The sequence below is a fragment of the Neomonachus schauinslandi genome, chromosome 12, assembly GCF_002201575.2.
Source record: "Neomonachus schauinslandi chromosome 12, ASM220157v2, whole genome shotgun sequence".
NCBI classification, from domain to species: Eukaryota; Metazoa; Chordata; class Mammalia; order Carnivora; family Phocidae; genus Neomonachus; species Neomonachus schauinslandi.
Genome location: NC_058414.1, coordinates 25,714,236 through 25,728,708, shown reverse-complemented (window position 1 = coordinate 25,728,708; position 14,473 = coordinate 25,714,236). Strand labels below are relative to the sequence as shown.

At 34.5% G+C, this 14,473-nt stretch overlaps 1 protein-coding gene across 7 annotated transcripts in view; it reads left to right on the top strand.

The window, feature by feature from the left end:
* CACNA2D1 (calcium voltage-gated channel auxiliary subunit alpha2delta 1) overlaps positions 1-14,473 on the top strand; it is a 503,379-nt gene that overhangs the window by 427,925 nt on the left and 60,981 nt on the right. For all 7 annotated transcript variants that reach the window (XM_021689797.2, XM_021689799.2, XM_021689796.2 and 4 more), the window contains exons 13-15: positions 11,106-11,184; positions 12,602-12,651; positions 14,088-14,177. In XM_021689797.2, the coding sequence (XP_021545472.2) occupies positions 11,106-11,184; positions 12,602-12,651; positions 14,088-14,177 (219 nt within the window). The remainder of the gene's footprint in view (positions 1-11,105; positions 11,185-12,601; positions 12,652-14,087; positions 14,178-14,473) is intronic.

The window sequence follows — 14,473 nt, the reverse complement described above, 5'->3', positions numbered from 1 at the left end:
AAAATGTTCTTGAAATTAGGTACTTTATTGGTTCTGTGACTCTAATTTCAGTGGCTGTAGCCAAGTTCTGTGATAAGCACACTTATACATATATGCGTACCTACATACACAGATAGATCCACACACATTTGTATGTTTTAAATGGGCATCGTCTTCTCTCTGTCCATTGTATCTCCAGGAACAAGAGACCATGTGTGTTACTTTGGCATAAGATTTATTATATAAAGTTGTATCAATAAAAGCCAACAGGTAGTTGAGAAGTTAATAAGGGGTGAGGAAATAGAAATCTGGATAAACTCCTTTTTTTTTTTCTAAAGTCTTTGCAAATTTGCTAAGAAATATTGGGGGGAAAGTAAGACCATCAACTCCAGGTGAAGCTGTTTAGATACACACACAGGTATGGATGTGTATACACATATGTATTTTTTAAGAATGGAAGAGCTAATTCATTATTCTGTGTTATAAATTAGTAAAGGGATACACATCCAGGGAAAGCTTATAGACCCAAAATAGAGAAATGATAATTGATGGAGATCCTTGAAAGAGGAGAGACAGAGAGAGAGATACAGATCATAGGTTTCTGATTTGAACAAGCGGGAATCCTGTTTATGGAAACATTGCTGTCCCACATTTCTTATGCTCTCTACTTTGTTGCTCAGTGCCTTACCACATTTCCTCATGAGGGAAAACTTTGTTAAACCAAAATTTTATCTCTTGGTATTTGCATGTTCTGTATCCACTAACAGTGAAAGTAGAGGATAGCAGATGACAACTTTTAAGTCAGTTAGATGTTTGAGCATATCTGTATCTTGTCAAGACACCATTTACATAGTTAATTGTTTATGCTAAAGGCATGTGTAGGTATTATGTACCTACTGAAGATAGCATGTATGAGAAATTTTTTTCACCATCTTCAAATATGACTTCAAATGGTTGTGGATGAATTTGAGGACCCCTTTCTAACTTCTCCATATTTAGAATCCCCTACCTCCCACCGTCCCACACCATGTGAGACATGTGCCACCCACAGATACTGATAGGGAAGGTAAGTGACTATCTTTGTCATGCAAGGATGTACATGACACAAAATGTTTAGTATTTTTGCCATAGACTTCTTTGCCACAAGCATTTTCATTGCAAGCATTTTTACCTTAGAACTAAATGGCCATAAGGCAACTTTGCCATAAAAGATAAAAAATAATTGATTGACAGGTCGGTTTGACAGTTTGGTTTCTCAAACTGGTTGATAGTTTGATTTCTTTTCTCCATCGGTGCATGCTGCATTGACGGATTGTACTCCCATTTCTGTCTGACATAAATATCAGCCCACATAATGGTGTATACACATTTCCTATAGAACTTTGCAATGTCTATCACTGGACATGTACCAGTATGGGAAGAAAAAAATAACTATGGAGAACGCTTTCACAACACACACAAAAAAATACAAAGCTTAGTGACAGATATGCTTCCTAGTGTTTAGAGACTGATCTCTCTCTCATAAGATGAATGAAGAGATTTTAGCAAAAAAAAAAGAAAGAAAAGTACAATGTTGAAGAATGAGACAAATCAACCAGCCAAAACATCCCAGAAAAATATAACACGATGAATGAAAGACTTCAAAGACCAGTGCTTAGGTATAACCCACAGAATAAAAGCAGTGAGTTTTGCAGTACTTACTGCTCTGACTCTACAGCATACATTTTGAATGTATTCAAGTAGTTTGTATTTCACAAAATAAAGTCTTTTAAAATTTGTCACTCATTATCCATGTTTCATTATCTTTTTCAATGAATGATGCTCTTTTATTTTTCATGATTTTATCTTTTATAGCAAAATTGCCTTAAAGCCAATACTTAGGCAGTGAAATGTTTGCAGTGAAATTGCTTGGAGCAGAGATGTTTACAGTGAAATTATCTAGAACCATGTATGACAGACCAGTCCCCTACCTGCAAAATTAATATTTGTTACATAATAAATTTATCAGGTCAGAATTTCACTAGCTACCTTATCTTTCAAACGGCCAGTGTGTAAAAATAAAATTTGATAGGTTGACTGAAATAAAAACTTTCAGTACTCTTACAAATTCTGCACGTGATTATGATTTTGTTAAAACCGATTCTTTAAAAACAAAGTTCACCTGTGGCTTTCAGAGTAGCAGAATTACAAAGAAAGTTGGATGAGCTTTCAAAGGAAAATCTGAAAACTACTCTTTGAATTCTGCCTTTTCCCCCAAGCCTCTTGCTTGGCATACGTGTGACTGCTGAATGCTTCATTTACATTCATTTTTCATCCAGATGACATTAGAAATCGTTCAGAGCAACCCAGGTAGGTGTGATGAGGTACATCCGGAGAGCTGATGAATGAGGCTGCAGATACACAGCACAATTTAATGAGGCCAAAAGGTTGAGAATTAGAACAAAATGTTTGGGTTCTTGCGAAATGTATTACTCTTGGGAATTAATCTACCTGATTATAGATAGGTACAGCTTTAAAACGGAGTCCGTGTTAATCTCCTCACACAGCTGTTCCATATTAAAATGCATTCACTTTATAATCTTTACCTGCAGCAATGCCATTCCTTAGGGTTCACCCATGTGTACGACACTTCCTTAAAAATGGTGCCAAAACTAAAATGAACTCTATCATAAAGTCCAAACAAATGAATAAAGGAAAGTGAAACCAGACACAGAGTTGAAAGATAATTCCCAGGCCTCGCAAAATTAAAGATACTTGATTTTCTGTAGAATAGCAAAAAGATTGGTTAGCCGTACACACTTAAGATTGTCTAGCCAGGTAGAAAATCGTCCTCAGAGTCTTAGCTTAATTCTCAGAATTAATCGAGAAATGCAAAAGCATCGAGAATTTATAAAATGAAAATTTCAAAGTAACGAGTAAATGAAGAAGAACAAATGGGAACTGTGATAGATTGATTTCAAAATAAAGAATACATTGCTAAAATTATAAGAGGCTGACAGATGCATTGTTACTTTTTAAAATTATTTAGAAAATGATTAGCAATGTCTTTCCTATTTTTGTGTCAGATCCAGGGTAGGAAGAAATCTGTAGCCTACAGAAATCTAAAGCAAGTTACAAATGATGGAATCTGCCTATGTGTTTTATATAGTAACAGTGAAAATTGTCAATTAATTTTTCAACAGATGGTAAGGAAAGTAATTTGTTGCCTTCTCTACTGTCCCTGCCTGGCTTCTCCCCGGCAAGAATGAAACCTTTGGAAGCAATGTTTGAATATATGCAGCATTCAGATTTGTAAAATATGTAATATCATTTAACAAATGCACTGCTTCTAAAAAGTTTCCTTTTAGATATCTTGCCACTTTCAACAGTTACCAGAAGTTTTCCAGCTTTAGAATAGAAAATGTACCTTTGTTCATAAAGATCAAGTAAGTCATTTATGCCAGAGTTACTATAGAGTTGAAAAGAATAATTACCAGTAACATTGGCCCTGCCAATGGAGAGATTATCTATTTAAAAGGCATGGGTGGGTGTGTGTGTGTGTGTGTGTGTGTCTCTTCCTCTCTGACAGATTTATTTACATTTGTTTCTCTTAATATAAAATTAATGTTGACCGTCCATTCCCTGAACTAAGGAAAACATTATCAGACACAGTCTCTTCAGGTTTGAGTACTGGTACTACTACACATTTTACAGAATCCTTAATTCAATATCTAAAGTCTAATGAAAAATGAAGTTAGGCATTACAAGAAGCACAAAGTATATAAAAAGACATACAGAAAATGTACAGCAGATGCACCTGAATTAATCTCTAGATAGAATTCTGTCACCTAGAATCAGGGTTGCCCTTTGGGTTAAATGGTTAGACCAGAAAAGGCACGCTCTTCTGCATTTTCTGAGGCTGCTTCCTTCTCCGATGAAGAATTCCACTTCCCACAGATCTCTGCAGACAGTTTTGCTGGGCACTCCCTTTCCCCCAGACTCCTTTATCATTCTGTGTTTGAAGCACTGTCTGTCCTCTTTCGTTCTTCCAGATTCCCCTTTTTGATTATTTTATTTATCTGTTCACTTACCTTGAACTTCCCTCTATGAAGGAATTTGTTCTAATAACACAACTTTAAAAAGAAAAGCAAAATGCAGTGGTCATGTTGGTTTTGTATACATGATCTTAAAGAACCAAACAGATGTTTCTGTCACGTCTTACATGTGGGTGCTTAACATAGATACATGCCTTGGGATTATGTTGGTATTTTACATTTATTGATGACAGTTAGAGTGACTCATCCTCACATTATCAGATGATGAGGTGAGCTTGAAGCTCTGTGAAATAGGGGTTATGTCCGTTTATAAATGTACCACTGAGTCCTTTGGGGCTAGTGCAGTGCTTGATGCCCAGAAGTTGCTAACTATATACTGATATGTCAGATGTTTCAGTAAATACACAATAAATAAGCTCCTAAGGTGGTAAACTACAAAAAAAATTCATAAATGTAAGAAAAATTCAATAGCTCTGTTCTTTTAAAAGATAATCACTTAAAACAATATTTATTTCCTTATACTTAGAATGTGGAGTAGAATTGATGTTCCACTCTTGTATATATCATCTTATAAGGAAGGAGGGTTTACGTTTATATAAGAAATGATTGTATTGATGGCATCTTTCCATTTACTCTAATCAGTCTAACACGTAGTTTTTCATGACTATTCTCATTATTAGTATCAGTGAAGTATTTGGCATTACCCAAGAATATCTGAAATAAATCAGTATATTGCTTATTTTCTGACCTCCTAGCTGATGATAGTCTCAGCAGAGCTACAGATTGCTTGGAAATACAATGTGCCCATAGCTTATTCCTCCTTTCTCAGGAACTGTAAATGTACGCAGAGGGAAGGAGAACTAGAAATTACTTCCTTACAATCTGATACTGTGAGCATGATTCATTTTAATTGTTGCTAATAAGTTTTAAATACCAACATAATCCCAAGGTATGAATCTGTGTTGTTATCCACCCAACATGTAGGACACAGGAGAGAACTATCCGCTCCGTGTTTTAATAAGATCATGTATGCAAAACCTATCTGACTACTGCATTTTGTTTTCTTTCATAAAGTGATTTGGTGTTATTTGCTTGAACAAATTCCGTAGTCCTTGATTAAATTTTTGCCTTTGTCAGACCATAGGAAATTTCATGTAGATATACCTCATATGGACACAGTGGAATTTAGACAATACTGGCCCCTTTTCTTTAGTTCATTGCTAAATGTAATAAAGTGAGCCACATTTGTTCTTCTAGAAAGGTGTCGTTTTGAGTTATTTTGAGTTCTTTTTGAGGCATGGAAGGCTGATGTCTCACTAATGGAAAATGTTACCCCATGGAAATCTGATAATTTGACTATAGAACTTGTAGTCCTCTTCCTCCTCATCCTCATTACCATAGTTAATATTGATTGAACTTAAAATTTTCCATGTATCATAAAAGCTTTATATGTATCATTTCACTTACAATGGGGATAATCGTATGATAAAAACATTTTTATGACCATCATCATTATCATCATCCCCGTTTTGGAAATAAGAAAACCAAAATTTGGGAAGTTAAATAACATGTTGAAAGTCATACAGCTACTAAGTGGCAGAATTTAAATGACCTCCAGTCCGGATTTCATAAGCTCACGTGGAATGCGCCTAGCCGGTCATCGGTCTCTTTCTCCCGGGCAGCCTTGTGGGGCCATGCCAATCATCATTTGCCCACCCAGGAGCCTTCCTTGTAGTCAGACAGCAGGACTGTTCCACTAAGGGACATGGCTTCTTGCAGCGTTAAGAGGTTAAGACGGATTAAACTAAGCCATCAAAACTTTGCAGACTACAAGTACCTTTCAGATCATCGGGCTTTATAAAATAAATTAAGTGTGAAAGGTGAATGTGGACACTTTTATTTATTTCATGCTACTATGAAACTAGGGATGTGGGTTATTTGAATGCTCCAGATTCTGGTACACTTGTGAATTATGGAAACCACTGTAGAATTTTCTCCTAAAATATTCAGTCCAATCTAGTATTTTTATAGGCTGAAGGCCAAAAATTTTAGTACACACAGTAAATTAATAAAACCCATTTCTGACCTCATTTTTCTAATGTTTCGATAGCTGAAGTTTTTATTTTAGTTTTATTGGCCTCTTTTCTTCAGAGTCTCATTTCCATTATTCCTTGGAGATTTGCCTATTGTAAATTAAACTTGAACTCTGGGTAACTGATAATTGTTGAGGTGACAGTTTCCAGTAACTGGGTTCTGCTGGGAAACAAGAAATTCCTATGGCTTTTTAAAATAGGTTGACCCTGTGGCTTTGGAAAAATCTTAATTGAAGACAACTATTTTAGTCTTCAACAAACAGAACAAAACAGATTAGCAGAAGTCCAGAATTATAGGGTAAAGTTATAAAATAGTGGTATATTGTAAGGGACAAATTAATAATATATTTTAAATAACCAAACTTGCTGTAAATTAAAAGTTTTCTCTTATCAACTGGGCCGGTCTTGACATATCAACATTAGACTGTTGGAATTAGAATATTCTGTTCAGAGAAAAATGGTTTTTGAAGCAACTGAAGACAAAATTATGTAAATTTGCAACTAATTATAATGACTGACTTTTAAGAATTTTAACTTTATTAACTATGCCCTCAAATTACTGTTGCTTTTTTAAATACACTTATGCAATTAAGCATGAGTCAAGACTTAGGAGAAAATTTTCATTCTCTCGGAATTATAGAGTACAGAAAGGTATATAAAGTATACTTCATTTGCCTCAAAAAGTTTGTTCAACTTCATTGGACAAGTCTGCATAACATAAAATAAAAAAATGCAGAATTTACCATGCAATAAGTATAATGAAACTGCCCAAATTTTCCAAAATGCAAGATGACTATCAGCCTAGTTTTGGCTCAGTGTTAAAATGAACAGATTGAATTTGAATGACACCAGAGCTTGTCTTAAATCCATCTGGTAAGAAGTTGAAACTACTCAACCAGCTTTTCACTTTTTTTCCATTTAATATTTATTTTCATTTATATTTGAGGCCCTATATTAGGTGCAATAGATAGAATACTGTTTCCACCCAATCAAACTCTATTCAATACTACCTCCCCATGTTATTTCTACTAAGGACCTAATCTCCAGCATGATGAAAAATATTTTTAAGTCCATCTAAAACTGTATATGTCTCATATATGACCGTAAAGAGGCCAACATTTTGAAACATGAGCTTAACTAAAATCATCCAAATTAATGGAGGAACGTTCAACAGATTTTCTAGAAACACTTCAGTTACAAGGTTTCTGGTACACATTTGTTACATGAATCCAGTAGTGTGATTAAAAGTGCGCTACTGCAGGATGCCTGGGTGGCTCAGTCGGTTAAGTGTCTGCCTGCAGCTCAGGTCATGATCCCAGGGTCCTGGGATCGAGCCCCTCATCGGGCTCCCTGCTCAACGGGAAGCCTGCTTCTCCCTCTCCCTCTGTGACCTCTCTGGCTCTCACAGTCTCTCAAATAAATAAATAATATCTTTAAAACAATGCACTACTGGGCATGAATAAAGAAATTATTCGTCCACAAAAGTTGACTTTGATGAAGGCATGTTTCAAAGTAAGTAATTTGCTTAATTGAGACTTAAGATGACATATTTAGCTTGTGTGACTATACATTAAGGATTTTGCGTTATTTTTTATGTCATTTTATTTGTTTTTATATAATACCATGCAAATAGTCTAATAAGAACTCTAAAAATATACATCCTTGAGAATGTAATTTACCCTAACTTTTACATGTGCCTACTTCAAGGAATTACTTTATTTTTCTCTTACCCCCAACTAATAGCTAAACGAGAACAGTAAATTTAAAGAAGTGGAAAACATCAGGGGAATGAGGATAGCAATCATCTCTGCGGATTTGGCATTTGGAATTTGAGAGATAGTTCATTCACTATTCCACAGGGTGGCAGTAATACAGCATAGACTAGGAAGAATGAACCTATTTAAAATTCGAAGTGGAAAGTTAGAGTTCAAACATCATCTCTTAAATGTCACCAGTTTATTGTGAACATACATTATAACATGTATATTGCAAATGCGTATGAAATAAATGAAATTAAAATTCTTAGTACATAGGTAAAATATATAAGGCAAAACTAAATGCAACATGAGTATGGCAGTTGGGATTGGAGTAATTTTTATATTTTTTTCGTTGTTACATAAAGAATTTAAAAGCTAGGGTGCTTTATATTAAACTTTTTCTGAACCAAGTGTATATTTATAAAATAATTTCAGAAAATTTTAAGCAGCCTATAAAATCATTAAAATATACACAATGCGTGTGTGTGTGTGCACACACATGCCCATGTGTGTATCTACCAAGAGAAAAAAAGCATCTAAGGTAAATTAGATCTTGGAAATATTGCAATGGGAAGGTGGTTGCAGAAATTATAAAAAGAAGGGTGAATTTATAATTCTTAAGATTTTAGTCACCATGGGGAGGAAAATTTCCGAAAAATAGTGTCTGACAACGTCTGCACTAAGGCAAATAAAAATTAAGAGGTACAGATTATAAATTTGTAATGTGGGAATAATTCAATCTGTTAATGCAGCTTTTATTCAAATAGTTGAGGATCTGTGTGGCGAATGAACACAGAAGGAGGCACATACACAAACAGTGTTTAGTGTGCTTTAAAATGTTGCACCTCCGCACCCAGCTCTGATTCTGAATTTCTTAATTTAGACAACTTCTAAGATCTTCACATCTGCAAACCTGGGGGAGTTAAGCAAAACTTTTGGGGTCAAACAAAACGACAAGTATTTTTGTTGTTTGGGGGAAGTTTCTGTTTTGTTTTCTACTAGTATGTGTTTTGGCTGGGTTGTGTTTATTTGGACTGTTTGATGAATAGCATCAGTCAAAATCACATGGTGTGTGTCTAAGTATAACCCCTATGTTGGTAGAAATACTTGCCTTTCAGGGACATTGATAGAATAATTCATTTAGTCTTATTTATTTCTCTTTACTGAAAAGTATTTTTGTGGGAAAATACTTTACCAGAACACTGCTGTGGTAAGAGAGACACGAAGACAAAGCAGTGCTTTAAATTGAAAATTTGAGACATGCTTTCAAATGTTCATTGTGATGGAGATCTCCCACGTGCTTTCTGGGGCATCTGGGTTGTTTCCCTGCCTTGAATTCATGTGACAATTGTTTAAGGTATAGCAGTTAAATTGAATTATCAGTAGGGTGACATACCTGTTTACAGAAGTATTTCCATTTAGGAGTAAGCTCAACTATGTCAGAGGCAACACTACATTGAAATATGAGCTGTATAGACAGCCCCAAAAATAAATTTTTAGAATTTAAGAAAATGAAATTGTTACATTTTAAGGAATTGGGGGGAGGGGTAGACAGGTGTCACCGACTTCTATTAACCTAGAATGAGTCACTTTTCCTTATAAGTTGAGATGATTAAAATTCAGATGTGTCCTGCAAATGGCTGAGGCAAGCCTGGACAAGTGAAGGGTGGCTCACAGAAAACTTTACAAGGGAAACAGCAACATCTCCAGTGTACGTTTTGGGGCAGGGATTGTTTTGAAGTGATCTCTGTGTGGCCAAGACCAGTGGAGGAACAGAAAACAGATGTGAAATCTCTTTTGAGATTTGCGCTCTGCAGTCATGTGCAAAGATGAAAACAGGCGAAACAATTAGAAAATGTCAGTTCAAACAGTCAATCGACATGAATTAGGGAAAAGCTGTTAACATAGTTCAAACCAGAACATGAATTCATGGAAAAGTGATTTTCTGCATGTTTATCTTTAGAAAGGCTAAAATGTTTAACTTAAAATACTGTTTTACTTAGATTACTAAATTAGTAAAAATCAATATATCCTAAATAGCCATTTTATTAAATATTTGTTGACATTGAATTTATCCTCTACATTCTTGTATTATGAAATTACAGTATTTTCATAATTAAGTATAATGGCTTCTGATAAACATTTACGTTACCATATTTTAAAAATGATCTCAACTGAATTTTTAAAATATTTGCATATTAGGAACAGTCAATGTTTTGATTGTCTTTAAAAATTCTGGGAGCTTAACATGTGTATTTATATAACCTAGTTCTCTTTTATAGGAAGTTAGTAACATCATAATCATGTATGTGCATACTAAATATTTTCATGGTGTGAAAGTAGTTAAACTCTTACTAAGTATAATTGCCTTAACTAAAAGCATAATGACCTCCTTTCTTTGTCCATTGTTATAATCACATATTTATGAAACAGGAATTTTTTTTTTTAAGATTTTATTTATTTATTTGACACAGAGAGAGAGAGCGAGAGAGGGAACACAAGCAGGGGGAATGGGAGAGGCAGAAGCAGGCTTCCCGCAGAGCAGGGAGCCCGACGTGGGGCTCGATCCCAGTACCCCAGAATCATGACCTGAGCCAAAGGCAGGTCGCCTAACAACTGAGCCACCCAGGTGCCCCTGAAACAGGAATTATTATTTTTACTTATTTTTTGCAGTGACTAAGTATGTGGAAAATATGTTTTAACCAGGGGAGACAGGTGAAGTCAGTTGGGCATAAAAGATGCCATTTCTTTTTTTTTTTTTTTTAAGATTTATTTATTTATTTATTTGAGAGAGAGAGAATGAGAGAGAGCACATGAGAGCGGGGAGGGTCAGAGGGAGAAGCAGACTCCCTGCCGAGCAGGGAGCCCGGATGCGGGACTCGATCCAGGGACTCCAGGATCATGACCTGAGCCGAAGGCAGTCGCTTAACCAACTGAGCCACCCAGGCGCCCCTAAAAGATGCCATTTCTATGAATAGAACCTGAGTTGTGATTCTGACATAGGATCAGGACCTGGTGCTGGGCACCCGAGTGCTGTCTTAAATTTAGTAACTGAAGTCCATGTTGAGAGTAGGTTATGGGGTTTCTCTCTGGTGACTTTCTGAAAGATTGGCCTCGATTTTTCTTGTCACATTTATCAACTGAGTAGCATGCTTTTATTTGTTTTTTGCTTTAGCTATTTTGTGTTGGCATTCAGTTAAATTTTATGCAGCTTAACAGATCCCTGTGTTTCAATTCACCAGGTACGTGTATTCACATTTTCAGTTGGTCAACATAATTATGACAGAGGACCTATTCAGTGGATGGCCTGTGAAAATAAAGGTAACAGATCTGTTTTCTCGAGCACATTTTAGTACTAAAACAAAATTGATAGTTGTTAATTCTACATATTCTCATTTAAGATAAAGTTGTAGCTAATGTTTACAGGAATAGAGACAAGAGTAAGATGTTGCATGTGGTTTCTTTTTTTCTTTTTTTATTTTTATTTTTTTTTTTTATTTTTTATTTTTTAAAGATTTTATTTATTTATTTGACAGAGAGAGAGAGATAGCGAGAGCAGGAACACAAGCAGGGGGAGTGGGAGAGCGAGAAGCAGGCTTCCCGCCGAGCAGGGAGCCCGATGTGGGACTCGATCCCAGGACCCTGGGATCATGACCTGAGCCGAAGGCAGACGCCTAACGACTGAGCCACCCAGGCACCCGGTTTCTTTTTTTAAAGATTATTTATTTGGGAGAGAGAGAGTGGGGGGTGGTGAATGGCAGAGGGAAGGGGGAGACAGAGTCTTTTAAGCAGACTCCATGCTGCGTGTGGAGCCCGATGCAGGCTGGATCTCATGACCCTGAGATCAGGACCTGAACCGAAGCTGAGTCAGACACTCAACCAACTGCGCCACCCAGGTGCCCCAAGATGTTGAATGTGTTTTCTACAGAGAAAACCCACACACAAAACACTTTAAAATTATTACGATTACAGTATATAAACAATTCAGACATTTGATCGTATGGTGTATGATATCATATATTGATATCATTCGATGCTTTATTTAAATCTACTTAGTGATACTTACCAAATGGAATCTTACCTGAAAAATTAAGAATGAAAGAATATCTGAATCACATAAAACTTACATATAAGAAAGTATGACATATAAGTGCATTTTTTCTGAGTGGTTGAATTTTCTTTTAAATGTCTTACACATTCCTAGATAATTCTGATTTTGTGTAGTGAGCCCATGTTTCCTGTGTACACAGAAAAAAAACCAAAGATGTTGTTTGAAAAACTGATCACATAGCAATAAAAGGAACCTCAATTTATTATGAAAGTCATATTTACGCAAATATTTTATATAAATGTAATTGTCAGATACCCATTATCATATATCTTTAATAATTTCTCCAGTGATAAAGTATTTTAAATGAGGCCAGGTTCCCTACTGTTTGGTAGAAAAACCACATTTATTTGATAACAGTTTATAAGAAACATAGTGAAATTTCTCATAAAGCTTATGCATTTGTTAGGGATATACAGTAATCAAACATTTTCGACATTTATTGGTGGTATTGATATGTTAGTGTTTGCTCATTTAGAAGTGAAAAAATGCTCTTTTTTCCTCCAAAGATCTAAAATAATTTTGTGGCCATGTATTATAATGTAATATGTGTGTGTGTGTGTGTGTGTGTGTGTATATATATGTGTATATATATATATATATATAAAAATATGTATGCATATGTTTCAGGTTATTATTATGAAATTCCTTCCATTGGAGCAATAAGAATCAATACTCAGGTATGGTTATTTAAATTTTGTTTAAATTATTTTTTCAAAGAACAAGATGTTTCTTTGCTTCTTTAAATATGCTCAATTGGATAAAATAGGTGAAAATGAAAAAATGATCCATAATACTGTATTTCTAACAAAATGATGAATATCATGGTGATGTATTGATTGTTATTTTATTAAAGTTCCAAGTGTTTTCAAATATCCAAAACTCAGGTAAAAAACTGTGTATGTTGCTCTTCTCAGATGTTAAAAACATCATCGAAAATAAAATGAAAATTTACTGACAATCTCGTTTCATTTTAACTTGAACTTGGTTCTATTTCAGATCATTTAAATGAGTTTCTTCAAGTTGCAGGTGTACCACAAAGAAAATTAAGCAATACTTAATCTGGACAAATTATATAGGATTCTAATCAGAATTTAAGATTCTAATCAGAAATTAGATACGTCCCAAAAAACCCCTGTAGATCTATTTACCCATTTAAAATAAACTTACAACAAGGAGATGATTTTTCTATAACCATTTATTTTATTTTATTTTTAATTATTGAATTCTTTTTATTTTTTCAAATTTTTATTTAAATTTTAGTTAACATAAAGTTTAATACTGGTTTCAGGAGTAGAATTTAGTGATTCATCACTTACATATAACACCCAGTGCTCATCCTAACAAGTGCCCTCCTTATACCCATCACCCATTTAACCATTCAGTTTAAAACTTGCCTGTTAAATAACCTTGTAGATCGAAGCAACAAAGTTAATTTAAATGTATATTATTTTTAAATATTCATAAATAATTTAAAATCATTACTCAATTTTAAACATAACTGAGGATCCACAAAATAGACTAAGTCAAAATTGAACATAAATAACATGGCATTTGTGGAACTGAATACTGACTGTGTTTTATGTTGAAATGAAACAGCGCTGCACTTGACTCTGATGTCTTACTTGGCACAGTATTTCATTTATTTTTGATATGTTTAAATGTAGTTTTGAATTTCAGCCAAACGATCTGTGATATGAAAGCAAGTATGTGGCCGCTTTATTATTTCACATTTGTGTGATTCCATCCAGTAAATCACAGAGCCTTAAATAGTTTAGATTAACATAAAGCAATTTACAAGGAACGTATTTCACTTATCATTGGCTGTACCTCAAAAAAAAGGATGTATTGTTAATAGAAAAAAACTGGGGAAGATATACTGTATAAATAATATGAGTTAAATATTATTGATTCAAAGTATGTAGAGATACCATTTATGGTATATCCAAAATAGGAATTAAATGATTATAGATTTACTCTCTTAATAATTTTGATTCCATATTTATTTTTGACTCTGGGTAGTTTTCTTCTGTAGAGTTATTTTGTTTTTGTTTTAGTACAGCATTTCTGTTTTTCAACCACTTAACCCTTTTTTTTTTTTTTTTTTAATAAATAGGAATATTTGGATGTTCTGGGTAGACCAATGGTGTTAGCAGGAGACAAAGCTAAGCAAGTTCAATGGACAAATGTATATCTGGATGCACTGGTAAGAGATTGGCTGTTCAGCCAAAGACTGTCCTAACAAAAGCACATAGCTATTTCTGCTTCTTTCTAGGTGACATTTATCACTTCCAATTCATTAAACCCTTTCTAAAAGTCCTTCTGTCACAACCTTTTTTTCTAGAATTTAGATAATATACATAAAAACTTAGACTTGTCTAATCACAGATGTGAAGTGTTGCTTTATTTTTTAGGTGATCTGTTAAGAATATGGGATTGCAAGCCTCAGATCTTGAATTTGTGGCCATTTCAATAACATTATGAATTTATTTTATTTTATTT